Source organism: Pongo abelii, chromosome 1, assembly GCF_028885655.2.
Source record: "Pongo abelii isolate AG06213 chromosome 1, NHGRI_mPonAbe1-v2.0_pri, whole genome shotgun sequence".
In the NCBI taxonomy this organism is placed as follows: domain Eukaryota; kingdom Metazoa; phylum Chordata; class Mammalia; order Primates; family Hominidae; genus Pongo; species Pongo abelii.
In genome coordinates, this window is record NC_071985.2 from 216,240,187 (window position 1) to 216,267,618 (window position 27,432).

At 46.6% G+C, this 27,432-nt stretch overlaps 1 protein-coding gene across 1 annotated transcript in view; it reads right to left on the minus strand.

The window, feature by feature from the left end:
- The window catches only part of PADI4 (peptidyl arginine deiminase 4), a 57,539-nt gene extending 31,081 nt beyond the window's left edge, over positions 1 to 26,458 (minus strand). Inside the window, exons 1-3 of the mRNA XM_024253522.3 lie at positions 26,348 to 26,458; positions 3,714 to 3,894; positions 871 to 937 (exon numbers count right to left, since the gene is read on the minus strand). Of these exons, the coding sequence (XP_024109290.2) occupies positions 871 to 937; positions 3,714 to 3,894; positions 26,348 to 26,439 (340 nt within the window). The 5' untranslated portion in view covers positions 26,440 to 26,458. The remainder of the gene's footprint in view (positions 1 to 870; positions 938 to 3,713; positions 3,895 to 26,347) is intronic.
- Positions 26,459 to 27,432: the final 974 nt, after the last annotated feature.

Genomic DNA, 27,432 nt, shown 5'->3' on the forward strand with positions numbered 1-27,432 from the left:
TGAGCCACCATGTCTGGCTGCTACTTATATGTTTAATACACATAATGATACTAATCATGATATTATTGTTCAAAATGAGGTCAAGTTGAAGAATGGATTTTATTTAAAGAAGAACATTACATAAATATGAGTATAGGTGGATCATTGATATGGCAGAAATGGTGAAGATGAGATATAAATAATGGAATTTGAGGAACACTATCTATATTCTTGTATAAGACAGTGTCATTATCTATTTTTTGTTATAGATATTTGAGGTATCAAAAAGGAATAGAGGGCCTGGCGCAGTGGTTCATGCCAGTAATCCCAGCACTTTGGGAGCCTGAGGCAGGCAGATCACCTGAGGTCAGAAGTTCGAGACCAGCCTGGCCAACGTGGTGAAACCCCATCTCTACTAAAAATACAAAAATTAGCCAGGCGTGGTGGCGTGCGCTGTAGTCCCAGCTGCTAGGGATGCTGAAGCAGGAGGATCGCTTGAACCTGGGAGACGCAGGATGCAGTGAGCCGAGATCACGCCATTGCACTCCAGCCTGGGTGACAGGGTGAGACTCCATTTCAAAAAAAAAAAAAATTAATGGAGATGCATATATTGAAAATCCATGTTCCTACTTCCTAACTTGAGAAGCAAAATGTTAAGATATAATTAAAATTCCCCATACCACCACTCCCACATTGTATTTCTTTGTGGTTCACTGACTAGGGATGGAATATTTCTGAACTCCCAGATGTCTGACTGGCTGGAAACCATGCTTTTTCTCTGCTCAGTCTAAAATAAGCTCCAGGTGTAGTTTCTTCTACAGAGACATCCTGCAGGGATTAGGAGGTGGGTAGGGGATGAGACGGCACTCTAGGATCCTGGTTGTCACTTACCCACCCCGGTGAGGTAGAGTAGAGCTTTGACTGGTGGAGTCTTGGGTCCGTAGTATGAAATCTGAACCTATGGGAGAGCATATCACTAATGACTTCTCTTAGTCATTCAACAAACACCCACTGGACCCCTGCTATGTGCCAGCTCAGGGTAGGGCACTGGGGAGACAAAGATGGGCAACAACTGTTCCTAGCCTGTAAGGAGTGGCCCCATCCGATGGGAATGGAGGGAAAGCAAAAAGCTTGAATGACTGGTGCTACAGAAGAGCATCCTATGGGGGCCCAGCAATGGAGACACTCTGCCTGGCAGGGTCGTTTGTGAAGGAGTGTGCTTTGAGGTAGATCTGGGAAAGGGAGTAGGGGCCCAGCAGCTGGAGATGGGGCAGAAGAGGCACTAGAAGGAGAGAGCTGATCATAAGCCACAGAACTGACTCTGGCAGGCAGAAGGGATCAAGGCAAGACCTGAAGAACAAGACCCTGGAAAGGCCAGGTCCTGGGGGATCTGGGGAGCAGGAGCTTTGAGTGGGTGGAGGTTTCTTCAGGAAGAGATGAGAAAACACCAATCCACTGTGCCCAAGGTTCAGAAATCCTAGGAGAACACCTCAGATTGGCGAGAGGAGTGTGGAGCATCTGGGTTGACACATCCAAGCAAAATGGTGGTGGGGAGTTTCCTAAAGCAGAGTCAAAGAGCTGCCACCAGAGGAAGAGGAGCTCCTGAGAGGTCATGCTGAGGTGTTCGGACCTGCCCTGTAGACAGTGGAAATCCAGGAAAATGCCACGGCCATCACTGCCTCTGCCTGGACCATGGTGTCAGCCTTCTGTCTGGTCTCCCTGCCTCCCACCCACTCCCTAGATCCTGTCTACTTGCTAGGCCGTAGCCATTGGGATCTTTCTAAAGTACAAATGCTGTCTTGTTATCCACTGGCTGAAAACTTTTTGTTGGCTTCCTGTTGTTCACAGAAAATGAGGTCCCTGATACCAAACTCTTCAAACTGACTCCTTCACCTCCTGCTCCGTCTACCTTTCTTGCCATACAGAACTTCCTCAGTTTCCCCAACACATGTCTCACCCTTTTCTCATCCAGAGAATGCACACAGGCTGCCCCTCTGCATCAAGCTGTCTCCTCTCTCCTGCTCTTAGGTCGGTAGTTCGTGTCTTCCTTCAGCTTGTTGCTTCTTTCAGGAAGCCTTCCCTGACCACTCCTTCCCTAGCCTGCCTGGATAGTCAAGCTCTGTGTTCCCCTCAGGGAGAACCCTGCTTGGCTGGTTCTGCAGGAGACCAAGTGGCTGTAGGCCCAGAGATCTGTGGGAACCCCAGAGGGTCCTGTTAAGCCCATCTACAGGCAAAGGGGGTGTGGTAGGAGGAATGGTGGTCCCCCAAAAAGATACATCCATATCCTAATTCCTGGAACTTGTGGATGTGATTTAATTCGGAAAAAAAGTCTTTGCAGATGTAAGTTAAGGATCTTGAGACCAGATGCGGTGGCTCACGCCTGTAATCCCAGCACTTTGGGAAGCCAAGGTGAGCAGATCACTTGAGGTCATTGAGACCAGCCTGACCAACATGGTGAAACCCCGTCTCTACTAAAAAAAAAATACAAAACTTAGCTGGGCATGGTGGCGAGTGCCTGTAATCCCAGCTACTTGGGAGGCTGAGGCAGGAGAATCATTTGAACCCAGGAGGGGGAGGTTGCAGTGAGCTGAGATTGCGCCACTGCAGTCCAGCCTGGGTGACAGAGCGAGACTCTGTCTCAAAAAAAAAAAAGGATCTTGAGATGCGGAGATCACCGTGGACCATCCAGTTGGGCCCTAAATCCCATGGCAAGTGCCCTTATGAGAGAGGCAGAGGGGGATTCCACAGAGAAGGGGCAGAGGCGGTGTGACCATGGAAGCAGACTGGAGTGATACAGCCACAAGTCAGGCTGCTGACAGCCCCCACAGGCTGGAAGAGGCAAATAATTATTCTCCCCTGGAGCCTCCAGAAAAATCTGGCCCTGCTGGCACCTTGACCTCAGACTTCTGAACCCCAGAACAGTGAGAGGATACATTTCTGTTGTTTTAAGCAAACCATGGTGATTTTCTTTCTTTTCTTTTTTTGAGACAGAGTTTTGTTCTTTCACCCAGGCTGGGGTGAAGTGGCGCGATCTCGGCTCACTGCAACCTCCCCCTCCCAGGTTCAAGCGATTCTCCTGCCTCAGCCTCCCGAGTAGCTGGGATTACGGGCGCTCGCCACTACCCCAGCTAATTTTTGTATTTTTAGTAGAGATGGGGTTTCACCGTGTTTGCCAGGCTGGTCTCAAACTCCTGACCTCAGGTGATCCACCCACCGGCCTCCCAAAGTGCTGGGATTACAGGTGTGAGCCACTGTGCCCAGCCACCATGGTGATTTTCTATACCAGACACAGGAAAATGATCCAGGAGCATGGACCAATGTCCCTTGGGGCTACCAGTCTGTGGCCTCCATAGAACTCAGCATCATTTGCAATTGTTTGTTTACCAGTAGATTCTCTGACGCCACCATTCATAGGTTGTAAGCCCCATGAGGGCTGCACCCTCAGCTGTGTTATTCATTTCTGGATTCCCAGTGCCTGGCAGTGTCTGGCATGTGTTAAGTACTGACTAAAGATTTGCTAAATAGAGTTTAATCTAAACCCTGACCTCCGTGAACCCCTGGTAGCCGTATATTATTGTCCCCAAGGACACTATGGCTGGAAGAAGCCATCACGAGCTCTTCCACAGGGCAAGAGGCTCTGCCAGGTTGGTGCTGTGGATCATGACAGGACAGAGTGTGAGTGGCTGCTCTGCTGAAGTCCATCCACACTGCCACCCCACAGCTATGACACTCACCTTCTGGTCGCCTGTGCTACCACTGGCCGCTTTCATCGTCAGCGTCACCTCTACCCCAGGGTCCAGGGGCCATGTGGAGGAACCTGTGGAATTCTTCTTGGCTGGAGGGCTGTGGGCAATATCCACGACCACCCCTGGGGAGGCATTGATGCTGAAGGACGTGCAGTCCTCAGGGGCAGAGCTGTGGACAAGACACATGGGAAGGCAGAGGATGCAGTGAGGAGGGGCTGGGCCGGCCATGGCTCTCACACCATTTCTCCTTGTGATGGTTAATATTAGGGGTCAACTTGTTTGGACTGAAAGATGCAAAGTACTGTTTCTGGGTGTATCTGTGAGGGTGTTGCCAGAGGAGGTTGGCATTTGAGTCAGTGGACTGGGAGAGGAAGACCCACCCTCAGTGTAGGTGGGCACTGTCCAGTCGTCTGCCAGCAAGGCTATAACCAAAACAGGTGGAAGAGGTGGGATCACCTTGCTCGCTGGGGCTTCTGGCTGCCTTCTTTCTCCCATGCTGGATGCTTCCTCCCACTCTTCCTGCCCTTAGACACTAGACTCCAGGTTCATTGGCCTTTTGACTCCGGGACTTGCTCCAGTGGCTTGCTAGGGGCTCTCGGGCCTTTGGCCACAGACTGAAGGCTGCATTGTCGGCTTCCTTGGTTTGAGGCTTTCAAATTCTGACTGAGCCACTGCCAGCTTCTCTCTTCCCCAGCTTGCAGATCGTGGGACTTTGCCTTGTAATTGAGTGAGCCAGTTCTCCCTAATAAACTCTCTCTCTCTCACACACACACCCTATTATTCTGTCCCTCTGTAGAACCCTGACTAATACACTCCTTTTCCCAACAAGTGTAAAAACCAGACAGCAGCCAGTGCTTACTCTGACCGTGGGGAGTAAGTACTGTAAGGTTGTCAGGAGGGAATGAGAGCGACGGGAATGAGAGTGACAGAAAGTGAATCCCCTGACCTGAAGGGTTTGCATTTGAGCTAGAAAAATAGCAGAGGGATGTGCACACTAAAGGCTCCCACATACCCGGATGTAGGCATGGAGGGGTGTGTGCACCCAGAGGTTTCCACCATGCCACTGTGCACACGCAGGATTGTGCACGTACAAAGCATCATAGACTTCTGCTTCTGGAATTGTGGCAGACCAGGTACTCTGAAAATATACTTTTTAAAGCATTGCTGAGCTCATGAGAAATAAGGTAAATCTCCCAGGATTAGCCTTCTCCACATGCACACAAACATACATGCACATGCACATACACAGTGGTCAAAGTGAAGAACATCAAAGACAAAGAGAGGATCTTAAAGGCATTCAGAAAGGAAAGTCAGATTATCTAGGAGGAATAACAATTTGATTGGAAGCAGACTTGTCAACAACAGTGACATCCAAAAAAACAGTTGTGTCATCTCTTCATAGTGTTTTGGGAAAATAGTTGACCCTTGAACAGCACAGGTTTGAACTGTGTGAGTCCACTTCTACTCTGATTTCCTCCTTCTTCTGCCACCCCTGAGACAGCAAGACCAACCCCTCTTCCTCCTCAGCCTACTCAACATGAAGACGAGGCTGAAGACCCTTATGATGATCCACTTCTACTTAATGACCAGTAAATATATTTTCTCTTCCTTATGAGTTTCTTTTCTTTAGCTTACTTTGTGGTAAGATCACAGTATATAATACATGTAACATACAAAGTATCTGTTAATCAACTGTTTATGTTACTGCTAAGCCTCCTGTCAACAGTAGTCTATTAGTAGTTAAGTTGTGGAGAGTCAAAGTTATACACAGATTTTCAACTACCTTGGGGGTCAGCAGTCCTATCCGCAATGTTATTCAAGGGTCAATTGTAACTGTTAACCTAGAATTGTGCACTCGTCCAAAAAATATCTTAATAAAGCTATTTTTGGATGAACAAAAACTGATATTTTAAAATCAGACTTTCACCAAGGCAATTTCTGAAGGCATAGTTTAGGATGGAGGTATCTGATGTCATAAGAATGGTCTGAAGTGCAACAAAGAATGGTGAACAAATAAAATGGTAAATATTTTGGTAAATCTAAACCAACATTGTATACAAAAAAGTCATAAAAACTGTGGGATAAAAAAGGCAGAATATAATTTGGCAGGAGGATGAGAGAGTTGAAGTATTTTGAGGTCCTTGATTAAAAGGGGAGTTAAGATATTGTTTAACTCTAGATTTTTGTCTTTTATTTATTTTTTTTAGGGACAGGGTCTCCCTTTGTCACCCAGGGTAGGGGACAGTGACGTGATCACAGCTCACTGCAGCCTTGATGTCCTATGCTCAAGTGATCCTCATGTCTCAGCCTCCCAAGTAGCAGGGACTACAGGTGTATGCTACCACACCCAGCTAATTTTTAAAGTTTTTTGTAGAGACAGAGTCTCGCTGTGTTACCCAGGCTGGTCTCAAACTCCTGGCCTCAAGCGATCCTTCTGCCTTGGTCTTCTAAAGTGCTGGGATTACAGGCATGAGCCACTGTGCCTGGCCTAAACTTTTATGCGCCTGGCCTATACTTTTAAAGGTATTTGGCCGAGCATGGTGGCTCATGCCTATAATCCCAGTGCTTTGGGAGGCCAAGGCAGGAGGATTGTTTGCACCCAGGAGTTTGAGACCAGCCTGGGCAACATGGGGAGATCCTGTCTCTACAAAAAATAAAACAATTAGCTGGGTATGGTGGCTTGTGCCTGTAGTCATGGATACTCAAAATGCTGAGGAAGGAGGATCACTTGAGTCCAGGAGGTCAAGGATGCAGTGAGCCAAGATTCTGCACTCCACAACATCTGCACTCCATCCTGGGCAACAGAGTGAGAACCTGTCTTTAAGAAATAAAATAAATAAAGATATTCACCAAAATAATAGAAATAGCATTTATAAATTTCTACACATGGGAAAAATGCAATAATAAGAAAATGAATAGGAGAACTGCCTTCCAAAAAAGCAAGGAAAGAGAAAAGGCCACATAGGGAGAAATTGGACAAATAAAAATAAAAGATTGGTGAGAACAAATCCAAATATGTAAATAATCGCTTGTAATCCCAGCACTTTGGGAGGCTGAGGCGAGAGGATCACTTGAGGTTAGGAGTTTGAGACCAGCCTGGCCAACGTGGCAAAACTCAGTCTCTACTAAAAAAAAAAAAAATGCAAGAATTAGCTGGGCATGGTGGTACGTGCCTGTAATCTCAGCCACTTGGGAGACTGAGGCAGGAGAATTGCTTGAACCCGAGAGGCAGAGGTTGCAGTAAGCTGAGATCACACCACTGTACTCCAGCCTGGGTGACAAAGTGAGACTCCATCTCAAAAAAAAAAATGTAAATAATCAAAATAAATATAACAGGATTAGTATTGCCAGTTAAGAGAGAGTTTTCATTAAACAAACAAAATTCAGTAATATACTGTTTACAAGAAACACATCTAAAATATAAACATCCAGAAAAGATGAAAATTTTTTAAAAAGGAAAAAAGATACATTAAGCAAATGCTAACCCAAAGAGGGCTGGGATGGATATATTAATATTGAAAGAATAAATTATTAGACAAAACACACTGGTATCAATAGAGAGGATTACAACCTAATGATACACAGTTTAACTTACCTAGAAGTTATTCTAAACTTGTATGCATCTAATAACAGCCTTAACATATATAAAGCAAGGCTGGGCATGGTGGCTCATGCCTGTAATACCAACATGTTCGGAGGCCGAGGTGGGCAGATCGCCTGAGCCCAGGAGTTCAAGACCAGCCTGAGCAATATGGTAAAACCCCATCTCTACAAAAAATAGAAAATAATTAGCCAGGCATTGTGGCATGCACCTGTAGTCCTAGCTACTCAGGAAGCGGAGGTGGGAGGATCACTTGAGCCCGGGAGGCAGAGGTTGCAGTGACCCAATATTGCACCACTGTACCAGCCTGGGTGACAGGGTGAGAGGGTGAGACTGTGTCTCAAAAAAAAAAAAAAAAGCATATAAGGCAAACATTAATAGAAATACAGTCATAGGGAAAAGAAGTTGACAAAACCACCATCAGAGTTGAAGATTTCAACTCTTCTTTCTCAATTAACAATAGATTAAGCAGATAAAAATTTAGTAATGATACAGATTTTGCTAACATAATTAACAAACTTGATTTAGTGGATATATATAGAATTGTGTATCCCACAACTAGCAAATATACATTTTCCCAAGCAAAGCACACATGGGTCATGGGTCATCTAAAAAAGTGACTATGTAATTGGCCATAAAGCAAGTCAACAACAGTGTGACAAACATTAAAGGAGAGGTAGTATATGGGTAGCAGAGTCTCTGATCATAATGTAACTAAGTTAGAAGTCACTAGTATAAAGTATGTTTTTAAAAGCCCCATACATTTGGAAATTTAAAACCAGACATCTCAATTACTCACAAGTCAAAGTACAATTAATAATGGAAATTAAGTAATGATACTTAGGACTGAGCAATAACTAAAATACTATTTTCAAAACTTTTGGGGAGATGTAAAAGTGATACTTTATGCCTTAAATGTTTATATTTTTAAAAAAGAAAGTAAAAGCTGAAAATTAATAGAAAAAGAAAATGTAATGTAAAATCCCAAAATAAAATAAAGTTGGAAGAAATCTGTGAAATAATAAAACAAATCAATAAAGCCAAAAGTTGGTTCTTAGAATAGACCAATAAAACTGACAAATCTCTGGCAACATTGATCAAGAGAAAAAATATTAGGAAAGCAAAAGAAACATTACTGAAGATAAAGCAGATTTTTTTTTCTATAGATAGTTGATAAAAGGTTAACAAAAGACCCACAGAGAATGTCCTGTTTAACAGGGAAAATGTGAAAACCTTCCCTTTAAAGTCAGAAACATGGGACTGGGCACAGTGGCTCATGCCTGTAATCCTAGAACTTTGGGAAGCTGAGGTGGGCAGATCCCATGAGGTCAGGAGTTGGAGACCAGCCTGGCCAACATGGCGAAACCCTGTCTCTACTAAAAATACAAAAATTAACTGGGTAGTGCACGTCTGTAATCTCAGCTACTGGGGAGGCTGAGGCATGAGAATTGTTTGAACCTGGGAGGCAGAGGTTGCAGTGAGCCAAGATTGTGCCATTGCACTCCAGCCTGGGTAACAGAGTGAGACTCTGTTTAAAAAAAAAAAAAAACAAAAACATCAGGAACGTGGTAAGGATACCCACCCTCACATCTTTTTGACATTGTGTGGATGATTCTAACCACTGCAGCAAGAGGTAAAAAGACATAAAGTAAAAGATATAAAGAGTGAAAAGTAAGAAAAAAAACTGCCAATATTGACAGAAAATACAGTTGTCTGCAAACTCCAAAAGAGTGAATTAAACTTTTTTAAAAATTAAAAATAAATAAAAAGACAAAAGTTTGATAAGGTGACTAATAAAGAGGAAAAAATAAATTACATTTCTATACATCAGCAATAAATAGGAAACAAATATTTTTCTTTTTTTTCTAGCAAACCATTTCTTCAAGAAGAAAACAATTTTTAAAAAACAGATATAATTTACAAAAGGAAAAAATACTGCAAAGTACCTAAGATAAATCTAGCAAAATGTGTAAGATTTTTATGAAGAAAATATTCAAACCTTATTGAAAGCCATTAGAGAAGATCCAAAGAAATAGAAATACTATGTATATGGTTAGGAAGGCTTATTGCCATAAAAGTATGAATTCTCTCCAATGGATTTATATATTCAATGGAATTTTAGGGTTTCTCATGGAACTTGACAAGTTGATTTTTAAATCTACATGAGAAATCCAGGAACTAAGTTGGTCAAGGTACTTGTAAAGGAAAGTAGTAAAAGGTGAGGCACTTTCTCAACCAGGTATAAGACTTCCTATAAAGCCATGGAACTTAAGATGGGGTTTTAATGGCTCAGGCCAAGACAAAGGAAGGATAAAACTTAAAGGAGATACAACTTGATCTATGACAGAAATAGGCTTGCAGATGGCTGGAGGTAGTAGAGACTATATCATAAATGTTGCTGGAGCAATTGCTCTTTCATATAGAAAATACTAAATTGGAAAAATAATTAAATTGATCCCAGCCTCACACCACACACAAAAATCAGCTGGAGGGAGATAAAGACTTAAATGTGAAAGTCAGAACTTTGAATCTCTAAAAGAGGATACAGGATAACATATTTATGCTTTCTCTGAAACAAGACACAAAACCAGTAAACATGAAGGAAAAGATCAAACAACTCAACTAGATATAAATAAATAGGCCAGGTGCGGTGGCTCACGCCTGTAATCCCAGTGCTTTGGGAGGCCAAAGTGGGAAGATCACTTGAGCCAGGAGCTCAAGACCAGCTGGGGCAACATAGTGAGACCCTGTCTCTATTTTTTAAAAAATTAAAATCAATTTAAAAATTAAAAAAGAAAATAAATTTTGTTAATCAAAAGACAATATAAAGTAAAAAGACCAGCAAAATCTAAGGAGAATATATTCACAACATAAAACCAACAAAGGCTTAGCATGCAGACTATTTAAAGAACTTAGGCAAATCAACATGAAAACACGAAGAGGCACTTCACCTTACTAACAAGTAAGAGAATGAAAAGGTCACCACCATAAAGAAATAGGGTTTTATACCCACTCAACTGGTGAAAAATAACACTATAGATGATACGATTCAACAGAAACTCTAACACACTGCTTACTGGAGTGTGAAATTAACCATTTTGCCAAAAAAAAAAAAAAAAAACCCAACTTGGTGTTATTAGCCAACCCCAAACCCAGTAATTCGACTTCTAGGCAGACATTCTGGAGAATCTCTTTCGTGTGTTCACTAGGAGACATGTTCAAGAAAGTTCAGAGCAGCCCTTTCTGTAATGTGAACAATGAAACATGGTCTAAATACCCACAAAAGAGTAGCTAATAAATTATAGTGGATTCATAGTGGAGACTCCCTAGAGAGGCAGAACTCCTTCCACGTAAGGTCACAGAAACACTTAGGATTACATGTGTTTTTTGTTTGTTTGTTTTTGTTGTTGTTGTTGTTGTTTGTTTGTTTGTTTTTTGAGGTGAGGTCTCACTCTGTTGCCCAGGCTGGAGTGTAGTGGTGTGATCTCAGCTCACTGCAACGTCTGCCTCCTGGGCTTAAGCTAACCTCTCATCTCAGCCTCCCAAGTAGCCAGAACTACAGGCGTGCACAATCACACCCAGCTAATTTTTGTATTTTTGTAGAGATGGGGTTTTGCCATGTCATGCAGGCTAGTCTTGAACCCCTAGACTCAAGTGATCCGCCGCCTTGGCCTCCCAAAGTGCTGGGATTACAGGCATGAGTCACAGTACCTGGCCTAGGATTACATTTTCTATTTTTATCTTTGTATTGAATATATGTCTCTATATTAAGAGTTATATGTATTCATTATAAAAAATTAGGAAAATACAGGAAAAGTATATGGTGGACAGACTTCTAAGATGGTCTGCAATAATTCCCATCTTGCTGTTCATGCCTTCGTGTAATTCTCTCCCCTTGAGTATGGGCTGGACCTACTGACTTCCTTCTAACCAGCGGAAAATGGTAAAAGTGCTGGAATATCACTTCTGTCATAAGGTTACAATAGAATTCTCTCTCTCTCTGTCTCTCTCTCTGCCTGTCTCTTGCCTTCTTGGCTTGCTCACCTTGATGAAGCAAGCTGCCATTTTGTGAGCTATGGAGAGGCCAACATGGCAGGAAACTGAGGGAGGCTTCCAGCCAACAGCCAAGGAGGAACTGAGGTTCCAACACCCTGCAAGGCCCTGAATCCTACCAACAGCCATATGAGTGGGCTTGGAAGTGGCACCTTCCCTGGTGGAGCCTTAGCATGACTATGGCTCTACCAATACCTTGATTATGAGAAACCTTGGAGCAGAGAACTCAGCTAAACCATACTGGATTGCTGACCTATAGAAATTATGATATAATAAATGTCATCATTTTGAGCCACTAAATTTTGGGACAATTTGTTACACAGTGTAGATAGCTAATACAGTATACCAGAAGAAAGAAGGAGTGGGAGGGGGAGAAGGGGAGAAAGAGAGAAAAAGACAAAGAAGAAGGAAAGAAAGGAAGGGAGGGAGGGAGGAAGAAGACATAAATTGCCTAGAAGAAAATGAATCTTACCACTTAGAGACTGTGAAAGGACAGTCTTGGGAACCCAAACTCACTAAGCCAAAGGGAAGAGTCCTGGGAACTGGGTCCCTCAAACCTGTGTCTCATGGTTCATAAATAAAATAACTATAAAGATAAAAAGCTACATACTTCCCTCACAATTGGCCCACAAGGAAATTCCTTGTGGGCCCCAAAGATCTTTACCCTAAAACTGTTCTGTTGAATTTCTCCCAGGCAATGTACATTTATAGCTTATCTTTTTTTTTTTTTTTTCGAGATGGAGTCTCACTCTGTCGCCCAGGCTGGAGTGCAGTGGCACAATCTCAGCTCACTGCAACCTCCACCTCCCAGGTTCGAGCAATTCTCCTGTCTCAGCCTCCCAAGTAGCTGGGACTACAGGTGCATGCCACCACGCCCGGCTAATTTTTTGTATTTTTAGTAGAGATAGGGTTTCACCATATTGATCAGGCTGGTCTCAAACTCCTGACCTCAGGTGATCCACCTGCCTTGGCCTCCCAAAGTGTTGGGATTACAGGTGTGAGCCACCACGCCCAGCTGATAGCTTATCTTTACAGGTACAGGACAAAGGACAGAGCTTATCTTTACAGGTGCAGGACAAAGGACAGAACTCAAAGTCATCCCTCTGCTCCCCTGAGTCAAATGCATATCTAATTGCTTCCTCTCCACTATGTTTATGTTATCTTATGTAAAAATGCAGATTCACTGAGCTAGATGAATGCATAAGTGACTATTCCTCTACCTTGCCTCACATGAAAATTGTGTTTTCAGTGAAATGCTGATCAAAGACTCAAAAGGATGCAACTGTTTGTCTCTTATCCACCCACACATTAAAAAAATTTCTTCCTCTTCTTCCATTATCCACCCTTTCTCCTTTATATATCCAAGGCCTCAAAATCATCTTTAGAGAAGGGCATGGACCTGCCTCCCAGACACGTGTCCTTAACTTCGGCAAATAAACCTCCTAAAATGATTGAGACTCGTCTTGGTCATTTTCGTTGATTTGCAAGACAATCACTAACATTCTGATGTTGATCCTTCAGGAGACGGAATTTGACATAGCCTTTGAAGAACCTAAGAAGTCTGAAGTAGACAGAAAAGGAGATTTCATTCCATTTCCGGCCCACCCTGGCTTGGGCTCTCATTCTACCCTCAGGAAGTCAATTTCACATTCTTAAATGACAGCAATTACTCACAGGCAATTTACTCTGCTCCAGGCACTGTTCACATGCCCACACATTAACTAATTCGGTTCTCACCACCAGCCTGTAAGGCGGGTACTGTTCATTTTACAGATGAGAAAACTGAGGCACGGAGAGGTGAAGTCACTTTCCCAAACTCAGAGTTAGGTATATTGGATCTCTGCTTCATAAAGAGAGTGAGGGTGGGCCCTGGCCTGGCCCCAGTGGTCCCCCGTGCTGCTCTCCCTGTGCTATGGTCAGACTGAATGGCCCACAGTTCCCTGCACCTGCCCCCCACTTTCTCATCTCCCGGGCTTTGCTTCTCACCTGCCTCTCATCTGGAGGGCTCTCCCTTCCCACATCCTTCTTGCAGAATCCAATCCAATCCAGCCCTGAAGGCCCATCTCAGTGGGTTCTCTGCCATTGAATCCTCCCTTTATCACTCCAACCAAAAGGGATTTCTTCCTCAAAATGAGATCAGCCCTCTGTGGTAGGCAGAACAATGGTCTCCCAAAGATGACCACATCCTAGTCCCCCAAACCTGTGAATATGTTACCTTACACAGAAAAGGAAACTTGCAAATGTGATTAAGTTAACGATCTTGAGATGGGGAGATTATCCTAGACTAGCCAGATGGGCCCAGTGTAACCACTAGTGTCAGAGGCATTTGAACCAGAGCAACTCCAACTTGAATAGGGGTTGCGTAAAATAAGGCTGAGATCTGCTGGGCTGCGTTCCCAGTAACTTAGGCATTCTAAGTCACAGGATGAGATAGGAGGTCGGCACAACATACAGGTCATAAAGACCTTGCTGATAAAACAGGTGAGAGTAAAGAAGCCAGCCAAACCCCACCAAAACCGAGATGATGATGATAGTGACCTCCGGTTGTCCTCACTGCTCATTATACACTAATTATAATACATTAGCATGCTAAAAGACACTCCCACCAGTGTCATGACAGTTTACAGATGCTATGGCAACGCTTGGAAGTTACCTATATGGTCTAAAAAGTGGAGGAACCCTCAGTTCAGGGAATTGCCCACCCTTTACCCTGAAAACTCATGAATAATCCACCCTTTGTTTAGCATATAATCAAGAAATAACCATAAAAATGGGCAACCAGCAGCCTTTGGGACTGCTCTGTCTATGGAGTAGCCATTCTTTTATTCCTTTGCGTTCTTAATAAACTTGCTTTCACTTTATGGATTCACCTTGAATTCTTTCTTGGGCAAAATTCAAGAACCCTCTCTTGGGGTGTGGATTGGGACCACTTTCCAGTAATACAAAGGAGTCAGGGAAACTGTGGTGATGGCAGCAGAGATCAGAGTGATGCTATTGCTGGAAGGGGCCACAAGCCAAGGAATGCGGGTGCCTCTAAAAGCTGCAAGGAATGGGTTCGCCCCTGGAGCTTCCAGAAGGAATGCAGCCCTGCTGACACCTTGATTTTAGCCAAGTAAGATTCATTTTTTGGACTTCTGATCTTGCGAATGGGAAGGTAATAAATTTGTGCTGTCTGAAGTCACTTACGTTTGTGGTGATTTGCTACAGCAGCAATGTGTTATACTAAGTTTACCCCACAGCTGCCTCCTTAGGTATTTTAAGTTCGGCTGGAAGGTTTCTTTGTACATAGTAAACTATAACCTAACTGGAGGTGTAAACAGCCCGTGACCTACTTTTATACCAAGCACTGTTTTGGCTGATCTCAGGCAGCCAGCTGTTCAAACCATGTTCAAATGAGGCAGATGCCGAGCTGTAGTCAATCCAGCTGTTTCTGAGCCTCGCTTCTGTGTTCTGTGGGTCACTTTCGTTTTTCTGTCCATAAATATTGTTTAACCATGTGGCAGCTCCTGAGTCTTTCTGAACCTATTCTGGTTTGGGTAGAGGGGGCTGCCTGATTCACTAATGGTTCTTTGCTCCACTAAGCTGTTAAATTTAATTTGTCTTGTGTTTCTTTTAACGAATAGGAAACTAATACACCCTCTGTCTTTGAATGTCTCTGTCTTTCTTTTTTTAAGAGATGGGATCTCATTCTCTCACCCAGGCTAGAGTGCAGTAGCACAATCACAGTGCACTGCAACTCAACCTCCCAGGCTGAAGTAGCCTCGTACTCAAGTAGCTGGGACCACAGGTACATGCCATCACCCCTGGCTAATTTTTAAAAAATTATTGTCTGTAGAGATGGAGTCTCCTTATCTCCAGGCTGGTCTTGAACCCCTGGGCCCAATGGATCCTCCCATCTTGGCCTTCCAAAGTGCTGGGATTACAGACATGAGCCACCACGCCATGCCTCTGTTTGTCTCTCTCTCGATCCTAGGTAAAACCCTGTACTCTTGAGTGATATGATGGCTGAGGTCTGGAAAAGTGGCAGGCAATCAAAAAAACACTTGAACCAAAATCAGCATCTTCATAAGAAAAAAGAAAAAGCCAGGGGCATGTGATAGTAGATTTTTTAAAAAGTTAGTATGCTGGCCAAGCACGATGGCTCATGCCTGTAATCCCAGCATTTTGGGAGGCTGAGGTGGGAGGACTGCTTTCGACCAGCCTGGGCAAAATAGCAAGACCCTGTCTCCACAAAAAGAAAAAAAAAGGCTGGGTGCAGTGGCTCCCGCCTGTAATCCCAACACTTTGGGAGGCTGAGGTGGGCGGGTCACGAGGTCAGGAGATCGAGATCATCTTGGCTAACACAGTGAAACCCCATCTCTACTAAAAATACAAAAAAATTAGCCAGGCGTTGTGGCGGGTGCCTACAGTCCCAGCTACTCGGGAGGCTGAGACAAGAGAATGGCATGAACCCGGGAGGCGGAGTTTGCAGTGAGCCAAGATCGCGCCACTGCACTCCAGCCTGGGCGATAGAGCGAGACTCCATCTCAAAAAAAAGAAAAAGAAAAAAAAAGAAAAAAAATCAGCATGCCAATTTTCGCCTTGTGTGCATATGAACGGCAAAAGGTGAAAATATAAAAATGTTTATTCAGAGCTCAAAGTCACGGGAAGTCTGATCAAGACATTAAGACACACTCAGCAGTCAGGTTATTCTCCCCGCCTCCGTTTGGGAGTTTGACATTTAGAATTTCTGTCATCCTCAGTGACTTTCGGTCTTGGCACCTTCTCCCGTCCTGACACCGTTGCCTGAGTTGGTGTTCACATGCCTACAGCAGATGACAAGCTAGTCACCTTTCTCTGTGTGGCCATTAACCTTTGTTTTCACAATCATCCTATGAGTGAGCCATTGTTATTCTTTTACAGATGAGAAAACAGGTTCAGAGAGGCAAAGTGACGTGTCTGGGTGCTGGCTGATAATGGCAGGTCTGGGTCCTCTTGCAGCCCAGCCTGGTGCCATTCCTGCCACATCACGACTACCTCTTTCTCTGCATTGGTGCCACCCTGCTGTGCCCAGCATCCAGCACTTCCTAAAGACTAATGCTTCCCAAAGTGTGGTCTTCAGAACAGCAGCATCTGCCTCACTGGGGAATTTGTTAAAAATGCAGATTCTTGGGCTCCGCTCAGACCTACTGAGTTGGAAAGTCTAGGAGTGGGGCCCAGAAGTGTGTGTTTTTTGTTTGTTTTGGTTTTTCTGAGAGGAGGTCTTGCTGGAGTGCAGAGGCACAATCATAGCTCACGGCAGACTTGAACTCCTGGGCTCGAGCAAGCCTCCTGCCTCAGCCTCCTGAGTAGCTGGGACTACAGGCACACACTACCACATCCAGCTAATTTAAAAAAAAAAAATTATAGAGATTAGAGCCTCAATATGTTGCCTAGGCTGGTCTCGAACTCCTGACCTCAAGTGATCCTCCTGCCTTGGCCTCCCAAAGTGGCTGGGATTACAGGCATAAGCCACAGTGCCCGGCGGCAATCTGTGTTTTAACACACTCTCAAGATGCTTTTGATACACACTCAAGTGTGAGAACCACTGCCAAAGAAGATGCTAATATGAGTTTGTTGAATTACTCAGATTTTTGAGTGGAATCTGAGGGAACCATGCCATGATGCACAGGACAGAATAAATAAAGCATTATGATGGCCAGGCACGGTGGCTCACGCCTGTAATCTCAGCACTTTGGGAGGCCGAGGAGGGTGGATCACCTGAGGTCAGGAGTTCGAGACCAGCCTGGCCAACATGATGAAACTCCGTCTCTACTAAAAATACAAAAAAATAAGCCAGGTGTGGTGGTGGGTGTCTGTAATCCCAGCTACTCAGGAGGCTGAGGCAGGAGAATTGCTTGAACCTGGGAGGTGGAGATTGCAGTGAGCCAAGATCTCACCATTGCACTCCAGCCTAGGCGACAAGAGCGAGACTCCGTCAGCATTATGTCTATGGCATGCATTGTTATTGCTATTTTCTTATGCAGAGAAGCCATACACACAGCCAGACATGCTGGCTCATGCCTGTAACCCTAGCACTTTGGGAAGCTGAGGCAGGTGGATTGCTTGAGTCCAGAAGTTTGAGACCAGCCTGGGCAACATGACTAAACCCCATCTCTACAGGCATCTCCATGACAACTCTGCGATGTAGGTACTATTGGAGTTCCCCTTCTACAAATGAAGAAACTGAGGCTGGAGAGAATGCATACACTGGTATCTGTTGAGAGCTACTGTGAGCCTGGCGTTCTCCACACACTGTCTCATCAGCTGAACATTCACGGCAGCACTATGAGGTCTTGCTACTGTGAGGCAGGCATCCCTCTTCCCATTTTACAGGTGAGCACACTGAGGCTCCACCCCAGTCATGCAGTCCCACAGCTTCTGCTGAATGCCCGGCTGAAATGCAGCTACAGATAGAAGCTGGGTGCGGGGCAGGGGAGACGGGTGGGGGGGTTGTTATTGGGCAGGGGTGTTATTTTATGTATTTAAATTAATTAATTAATTAATTTATTTATTTTGAGACAGAGTCTCGCTCTGTCGCCCAGGCTGGAGTGCAGTGGTGCGATCTTGGCTCACTGCAAGCTCCACCTCCCAGGTTCATGCCATTCTCCTGCCTCAGCCTCCCAAGTAGCTGGGACTACAGGCGCCCGCCACCAGGCCTGGCTAATTTTTTTGTATTTTTAGTAGAGACAGGGTTTCACTGTGTTAGCCAGGATGGTCTCGATCTCCTGACCTCGTGATCCGCCCGCCTCAGCCTCCCAAAGTGCTAGGATTACAGGCATGAGCCACCGCGCCTGGCTATTTATTTATTTTTGAGACAGAGTCTTGCTCTATCACCCAGGCTGGAGTGCAGTGGTGTGATCTCGGCTCACAGCAACCTCCACCTCACAGGTTCAAATGATTCTCCTGCCTCAGCCTCCTTAGTAGCTGAGACTACAGACGTGTACCAGCATGCCCAGCTAATTTTTGTATTTTTAGTAGAGATGGGGTTTCGCCATGTTGACTAGGCTGGTCTCAAACTTCTGGCCTCATGTGATCAGCCCACCTTGGCCTCCCAAAGTGTTGGGATTATAGGTGTGAGCCACTGCATCCAGCCAGGAGTGTTATTGACATAAATGGGAAGATGGGGGTGGCAGCTTCCTCATCAGGAGGAGGAAAAGGCAGGGAGCCAGGATGGTTTTGTTTTCGCTGGGCCATCTGGGTGGAGGCACCCCTGTGGATAGGGGCCGAGAGAGGAGGGGTCAGGGCAGAGCTGTGGGTCATTAGGGAGGCAGCCAGGTTCAAGTGACAGGTGTAGCCCTGGGGGCTGTGAGGTCACCGTGGGTGGGGACTGGGGGTTGAGAGAGCAGCCGCTGAATGGGAACCCAGTGTAGGATCCCAGAATTTTCTCCAAAAATGGAAAGGAAGAATTCCTCTTTCCCAGGGCTACAAGGGAAGGTATGAGAAAAGGGTATGGGTCAAAGCAGGCACCGATTTTTAGAAAGTTTTCTTTTACTTGCTCCTCCCCTCCTCTCTCTCCTGTTGAACTCACACTGCAGTCTTTGACCAAAGGAGCCAGTCGGGGGGGTCGTTCCTGAAGGGCCATGGAAGCAAAACCCATGTCCCAGTGGCCTGGGATGTAGGGGCTCCTGCGCTGTAAGGGATGGTAGTGGCTGATGTCAGGATGGTGGAATGTTTTTGAGTATGTTCTCTTTCTCTCCATCTCCCTCTCAATTTTTCTCTCTTTCCCTTTTATCCTCCACCCGCTCTTGTTGCAAAAAGATTTCATGATAACTGAGTGCCAAGTATGTCCCACACATTATAGGGGATGCAAAGAGGAATGATGCCCTTTCAGCACTCAACTTTCTTTCATTCACTCAACAAACACTTAAATAGCACCTCCTGTGTGACAGGCATAGTTTCCCTTAAAACACACACTCATTCCTTCACTTGTTCATTCAATCAGTCAATCACCACACACTCACTCACCCCTCACTGTGTACCAGACCTTGCGCTGAGGACAAAGGTGAATGGGACAAGGTGGAAAATCTGGGGTTCCCTTGTGGACTCCCCCCAGTCCTCCTTGACAAGGACGTCATTCTACATCTGCTAAACTCAAGCCGTGGCTGTCCCTGCCTGTCCCCTCAGCTCAGGTGGTGGCTTACCCACCTGCTCCCAGCCTGGTTCCCATGCTGACGGGGGTGGGGGGCAGGATGGCTGGGTTGTCATCACCCCGGGTGGCACTGACCTGGGCCTCGGGGAGATTGCCAGCGTCAGTGTGAACGGAACATACGAATTCCCAACACATCACATACCACAGCAGGCCAGTCTGTCTACACCAGCCAGCCAGGGCACAGCATGTGCTTGTGGTTTTGCACTCAGCCATCACCAGCTGGTTGGAGCAGTTTGGGATCAGATACTCTCCTGCAGACCAGCTGGGGTGGAGTGGTTCAGCTGCCCATGGGAAACCTCTCCCAGGCCAGGCCAGGAGCAGCAGGCAGCCTCAAGGGAGTGAGAGAGGCAATGACCTTGAGCTGCTTCTGACAGGCTCTGTGACCTTGGCCTAGCCACTGACCTTTCCTGGTCTCAGCTTCCTTCTCCGTAAAATGGGAATCACGTCTACATGCTTCCTGGGTGGTTGCAAGGTTTGGAGGGCCCGGCATGTGGTAACTGCTCAGTATGGGATGGCTACTAATAATAACAATAAATGAAGCAGCAGACAGCTCAGCCCAGGGGGCAGTTCCCGGCCAGGAGATGCCCCAGTGGCTCTGGTGCCTTTCTGCTCAGGTGCCTCCATTTATGATACACCTATCTGGCCGAACCAAAACTTAACCAAAGCTCTTGTTTCTCTGCCAAAGCCTGGAGGCTCATTCTCTTGGTTCTGTGTGCCGTTGTTTTCCTTCATTCTCTCAAAGCCTCAGTGATAAGCCAGGCCTTCCAACTGCCTGCGCACTGTGGTCAGAGGATGGGGACAGGAGAGAGACACGCCATGTGTCTGGTCCACCAAGAAAATGAATAAGGGGCTCAAAAGACAATGGAGGCTGAGGGGCGCACAGCAGGTGGGCTGAGGGGCGCACAGCAGGTGGACCGAGGGGCTAGGTCCACCTCAGCCCCCTCTGTCCCATGTGGCTTCCTCAAGAGGGGAAGGGAGAAGGGCACAAATGGGTGGGTCTGGCACCTTTATAGCCACTCTCTCTGCTAGATGGGGAAACTGAGGCTCAGAGAGGTAAGGGCCAGCTGGGAACTGGGCTACTGGGATTCGACCCTAAGATGTGTGTGCTTCCTCTGGCTGTGTTCCAGATGTTCTCAGCTCTAAACAAGGAACTTTCATAAACATCTGGGGGTTCACACCAGGTGTGTGCATGCCCTCAAGCATGTGACCCATGTGTGTTATCATAAGACCATCCAGAGCTGAATCTTCTTGTAACTTCCAATACCCTCCATACAGCCAGCACTGGGCTTGAGCCCCAGACAGTGACATCATTCCTCCAACTCCAGCATCTGCCATCTCCTGACCAACCACCCCCATGAGGGTGGCACTCAGTGTCTGCCACTCTCACACACGGAGGCTCATGCAGTCCTCGCTGCTGTCAAAGGAAAATAAATCTCAGGACCCCAAACTCATTAAGCCAAAGGGAAAGTCAAGCTAGGAACTGGGTCATGCAAATCTGCCTCCCATTTTCTTTCTTTCCTTCTTTCCTTCTTTCTTTTCTTCCTTCCTTCTTTCTTTTCTTCCTTCCTTCCTTTTTTTTTTTGACAAGGTCTTGCTCTGTCACGCAGGCTGGAGTACAGTGGCATTATCTCGGCTGACTGCAGCCTCCGCCTCCCAGGTTCAAGCAATTCTCATGCCTCAGTCTCCCGAGTAGCTGGGATTACAGGCACGCACCACCACGCCTGGCTAAGTTTTTGTATTTTTAGTAGAGATGGGGTTTCACCATGCTGGCCAGGCTGGTCTCGAACTCCTGACCTCAAGTGATCCACCCGCTTCAGCCTCCCAAAGTGCTGAGATTACAGGCATGAGCTACCACGCCTGGTCCCATTGTTTCTTTCTTTTTTTTTTTTTTTGAGGCAGAGTCTTGCTCTGTCGCCTAGGCTGGAGGGCAGTGGTACCATCTCTGCTCACTGCAACCTCCGCCTCCTGGGTTCAAGTGATTCTCCTGCCTTACCCTCCCGAGTAGCTGAGACTACAGGCACACGCCACCATGCCCAGCTAATTTTTGTATTTTTAGTAGAGACTGAGTTTCACCATGTTGGCCAGGATGGTCTCGATCCCTTGACCTCATGATCTGCCCGCCTCAACCTCCCAAAGTGCTGGGATTACAGGCATAAGCCACCGCGCCCAGCCCCATTTTGTGTCTAAATAAGATGGCTACAAAGATTAAAAAAAAAAAAGCTACATATCTCCCTCACAATTTGCTGACAAGGAAATTCCTTGTGAGCCCTAAGATCTTTCCCCTGAACCAGTTCTGTTGAATTTCACCCTGACAATGTAAGTTAATAGCTTATCTTCACAGGCATGGAACAAAGGACAGAAATCAAAGTTATCCCTCTGCTCACCTGCAACAAATGCATGTCTGATTTCTTCTGTTGCTCTATGTTTATCATATGTGACAATATAGATTCACTGAGCTCAAGGCATAAGTGACTATTCCTCTCCCCACCTCACACGGAAAATGTATTCAGTGAAAGCTGACCAAAGACTCAAAAGAATGCAACCACTTACCTCTTATCTACCTATCTTTTTTTTCTTTCTTCCTCTTTCCCCCAATACCCACTTTTTTTTTTTTTTTTTAGGCGGAGTTTCACTCTTGTTGCCCAGGTTGGAGTGCGATGGTGCAATCTCCGCTCACTGCAACCTCCGCCTCCCGGGTTCAAGTGATTCTCTTGCCTCAGCTTCCTGAGTAGCTGTGATTACAGGTGTCTGCCACCACGCCCGGCTAATTTTTGTATTTTTAGTAGAGATGGAGTTTCACCATGTTGTCCAGGCTGGTCTCAAACTCCTGACCTCAGGTGCTCCACCCTCTTTGGCCTCCTAAAGTGCTGGGATTACAGGTGTGAGCCACTGCACCCAGCCCAATACCCACTCTTTTCCCTTTAAATATTGAAGTCCCCAGACCCATTTAGGAAAAGGCACGGACTACAGATTTTTCCTGTTTCTGTATTCTTTTCCTGGGCACGTCCTTAACCTTGGAAATAAACCTCTGAAAACGATTGACACTCACCTTAGTCATTTTCTTTGATTTGCATTGGAAAGGGGACCCCTCTGCCAGACACTTGGTGTGCATTATATAATTCAATCTTCGCCATAACCCAGCAAGGGGTGTCAATTTTCCCATTTTACAGATGGGTAAACCAAGGCTCAGAGATACAAACAGACTTGTCCAGGCTCCCCACTGTCATGCCAACTGGTCTATTCAGAAGGAGACCCGGCCGGGCGCGGTGGCTCACGCCTGTAATCCCAGCACTTTGGGAGGCCGAGGCAGGTGGATCATGAGGTCAGGAGATCGAGACCGTCCTGGCTAACATGGTGAAACCCCATCTCTACTGAAAATACAAAAAAATTAGCTGGGCATGGTGGCAGGCGCCTGTAGTCCCAGCTACTCGGGAGGCTGAGGCAGGAGAATTGCGTGAACCCGGGAGGTGGAGCTTGCAGTGAGCCAAGATCGTACCACTGCACTCCTGCCTGGGCTGGACAGAGCAAGACTCCGTCTAAAAAAAAGGAGACCCTGGGAGGAAGAAAAGGGATCATAGATGGCAGCTTCTGAATGCGCACTGCCCTTTGCAGTTGGCACCTCCTAGACCCCGACCCCTTCTAGGCCTTTACCAAATCCTTTGGAAGTTGAATGAGCTCTGCCCACAGGGAGCAGTGCCCAGGGGGGGTCCACTCCACAGCATTTGGAGGCAGGCTGTGCTGCGAAGCAGGGTGGGTTTCGGGTCAGACAGTCCTGGCTTTTCCACCTTTAACTTTTTTTTTTTTTTTTTTTTTTTGAGACAGAGTCTCACTCTGTTGCCCTTGCTGGAGTGCAGTGGTGCAATCTTGCCTCACTGCAACCTCCACCTCCCAGGTTCAAGCAACTCTTGTGCCTCAGTCTCCTGAGTAGTTGGGATTACAGGCATGTGCCACTACTCCCATCTAATTTTTTTTTTTTTTTTGAGATGGAGTCTCACTATGTCGCCCAGGCTGGAGTTCAGTGGCACAATCTCGGTTCACTGCAGCATCTGCCTCGTGGGTTCAAGCGATTCTCCTGCCTCAGCCTCCCAAACAGCTGGGAGTATAGCTGCGCGCTACCACGCCTGGCTAATTTTTGTATTTTTAGTAGAGATGGGGTTTCACCATGTTGGCCAGGATGGTCTCAATCTCCTGACCTTGTGATCCGCCCGCCTCGGCCTCCCAAAGTGCTGGGATTACAGGTGTGAGCCATTGCGCCTGGTCTAATTTTTTTGTATTTTTAGTAGAGATGGGGTTTCCCCATGTTGGCCAGGCTGGTCTCGAAAATTCTGACCTCTAGTGATTTGCCCGTCTTGGCCTCTCAAAGTGCTGGGATTACAGGCATAAGCCACCGTGCCCAGCTTGCCACCTTTAATTTATGTGACCCTCGGTTAGGTGTTTTTGCCTCTTTTTTTGAGACAGAGTCTTACTCTGTCGCCCAGGCTGGAGTGTAGTAGCCCAAACTTGGCTCACTGCAACCTCTGCCTCCAAGGTTCCTGACTTTGGAGACAGAGACAATGGCTTGAGCAAAGTTATGGAGGTATGCATATGAGGAGCGGAGGTGAGGGGGGAGTGGCCCTCCTACCTGTGTGGTTCAGGAAGAGGCTGATGGCTGCTCAGCAGATGGGAGGGAGGCGCTATCTGGGGCTATGTTAAGAACAGATAAGAAGTGACAGGAAGGTCTGGAACAGAGACCCATGGGGAGAAAGGAGGGTCCTAGAGTCAGGCTGCCTGGGTTGAGTCCTGGCTCCCCTACTTACTAGCTGTGTGGCTTGAGGTGGGTTACTTAACTTCTTGGAGCCTCCGTTTCCTCTTCTGTAAAATGGGAATAACAACATTACCTGCCTCCCAACCTCCCAAGGCCGTTGAATGAGTTGAATGTAGGAAGTGTCATGTAAATATTAGCCATTGTTATGTGAGATGTTCAGGGGATAGAGTGACAGGGCTCAATGTGTGGCTGAAGGAGGAGAAAAGAAGGATTTAGAGGCCCCTGTGAGCTCCGGAGTCCCCATCCTTTCTGGGAGAAATGGGCAATGCCTTCCTCTCTGCCCAACCCTGACCAGCTGTCCACCCACCTCTCTAGGGCCAGAGGAAGCACTTGTGATCCTGATCACTACTCCTGGACGCTGGGTAGAGGGCTAGCCTGGGCATGCTGGGAGAGGCCCTGAGCTAGCTCCAGCCGCTGTCATTTCCTCCACACCCATTCTCAGAGGAGTTGGGGGCGCCTCAAATGATGTCAGGTGATTTTCTTTTTCCCTTTCTCCCCAACTTCTTGGTCTCCTGCCTCCACCATGTGGCCCTGGGAGACCATCCCGACACTTCCTGCTGTTCTCTGGCTGCTGGGGCTCAGGCAGTAAGTGACACTTTCAAAGAAATGTCCCCGACACTCCTATGGGCACCATTCTAGGGCCACTGATGCCCAGCCTGGGATGGGGAAGCCAGGGGCCACCACTCCTATTCCTGACAACAGCAATTGTTGCAGGATAATTTAGGAATCAGAGAGACCGAGGGATTGAGGAGGATTTACTATTTAGATGCACTGGCTCGGTTGGGTTAATATTTAAAAAGACTGAGCTCTGAACAAAGAGTTAAGTTATCTTTTAAGCATTTCATGGGGCGGGGGGAGATCTGTGCAGGGGGAAGCATATTGTAGAGGCAAGAAACAAAGACGGTTATTTAATTGAGACATGCATTATATTATTTTTTTACTTTTTAAGGAAAAAAATTTTTACAGCTTGAGTTTATCTGTCTAGTGACCTTGCAGCTGCACAGCTGGAGAAACAGGGTCTTTACAATGCCTGGAAAAAGAAGAGCAATAAGGCTCACTAGCCACAAAAAAACAGGCAGTTAATTTTCAAGGGGCTCCAGCTCTTTTTTTTTTTTTTTTCCGGGAAATTTTTTTTTTTTTTAACATAGAACTGAGTTTTTGCTTACACATTTTAAAATTTATTTTAATTCCTCTTCTACAATAACAACAATGACCCTGCACACTCCCTGAGAGCATTCCTCAACTCTCTTGTTTAACCCAGACCCTGCCACAGGGCATGGCACACAGCATTGGTTAAATGAGTGAATAAAAACTACCAGGGATGGGCCCACTACTGTGCTAAGTACTCAACCAACATCTGCACATTTTTTCACATTGAATTCCTGTAACCAGCCCATGATGTGAGTATTATCCCCGTTTCACAGAGGAGGAAACTGAGGCTCAGTTGCCCAAGGCCTCCTTGCTAGCCAGCAGCAGGTCCAGGCTTCCTACCTCAGTCTCTGCCACACCAGAGAGCCCCATTTCACCATCCCCACCCATGCTATTACGCACCCACTGAGGGAGGCTTAGCTAAGAGATGTGGGGTAACAAACTGTGCTGTGAACCAGGAGGCCCAGGGGCTAACCTTACTTCCAGGGCACACTTGCTGTGTGACCTTGAGCAAGTCACAGACTCTCTGTAAGCTTCTGTTGCCTCGATGAAGACAGGGAGACGGATGGCCTGGTTTGCCCCATAATAATTTATGTGTGGTGTGGTCCTGGGGAATTTGCACTTGTACATGGCAAAGAACCCACAGCCATGAGACTGGCACTTCCCAGGGCTGCTGGGGTCTTCTCTCTCCAGCTGGCAGTGCCTGCAGCTTCTCACTCCCCTGGCAGTGCCTGCAGAAGCTGGAGCCTGGAGCCTGGGCCAAACACATGCTCCTGTGTCAGTAGAACTGGCTCATCCAGCATCTCCTGACCTGCCTCCAAAACCCCAGAAGGTCCCCCTCATACCTGCAGACGTCAAGCTGAGTCAAGGTGCCCAGCACACACACGGCATGGGTGGGCTGCTCTGGGGCCACACGGATCAACGTTCCCTGGGCCATTGTCGGGCTAGCTCGTCCCTCTGGCTGTAGGAAGCCCCTGGGCTGGTTCCTTTATATCGCCCAGCAGAGGCCATGAGTCAGCACCTGCGGTCTGTGGCCCAGAGGCTCAACCCTTCCCCACTCAGGTCAGGGGTGTGGGCTCTCAAAATCTCCTCTGCCCTGGGGCTGCCCCTCGGACCTCTAGGTGGGTGTCAATGCTGGTACCAGTGGCAGAGTGGCTCTGTCAGTTTCCTGGGAAGGATGGATGGCTCAGAAAGCCTGGGGTGGAGAGTGGAGTTGAGGGGTTGGGTCCCAGTCCTCATGCCCACAGCCCCATCCCTGCCTAGAGGCCCTGAACACCTTGATCTATCCAATCTCACCTATGTCAAACAGGCATATCAGAGAGGAGAAGGTGGGAAAAGCAGGGAGATTTTAGGTAAGCAGTCACAGGCCAGGCTACATGTTCAAAGACCAACCAGGTTTGGGACAAGTCTCTCTATCTGGGCCACCCACATGACAGCTCACATTCTCTACGCCAGGCACGTTTTCCTGCACTTCACATAGAATAGCTCATTACGACAAACCTGTGAACTAGATAATACCATTATCCCCTTATTTCACCCTCACAGCAGCCCTCTGAGGTTGGTGCCATTATTATACCCATTTTACAGAGGAGAAAACGGAGGTGCAGAGTGCTTCCACAGCTCGAGAGTGGTAGGGCCAGAATTGGAACCAAAGGTGTCCAGTTCCAGAGTGTGAGATTCATTAGCTGCCTGTCTATATGACACATGCTTTCCAGACTGTATCTCAGCTACATCTCACTACAATACAAGGTATATATGGGCTTATTACTACAACCCATTTTACAGAAGGAAAACTGATGCTCAGAGAGTAAAAGTGACTAGCTCTTGCCCAAGGTGCCAGAGCTAGCTTGTGGCAGAGCTGGGAGGAGAAGATGAGCTTTCTTGCGTGGAAGTTGATGTTCTCTGCATGCTCCAGGATACCTGCCTCTTG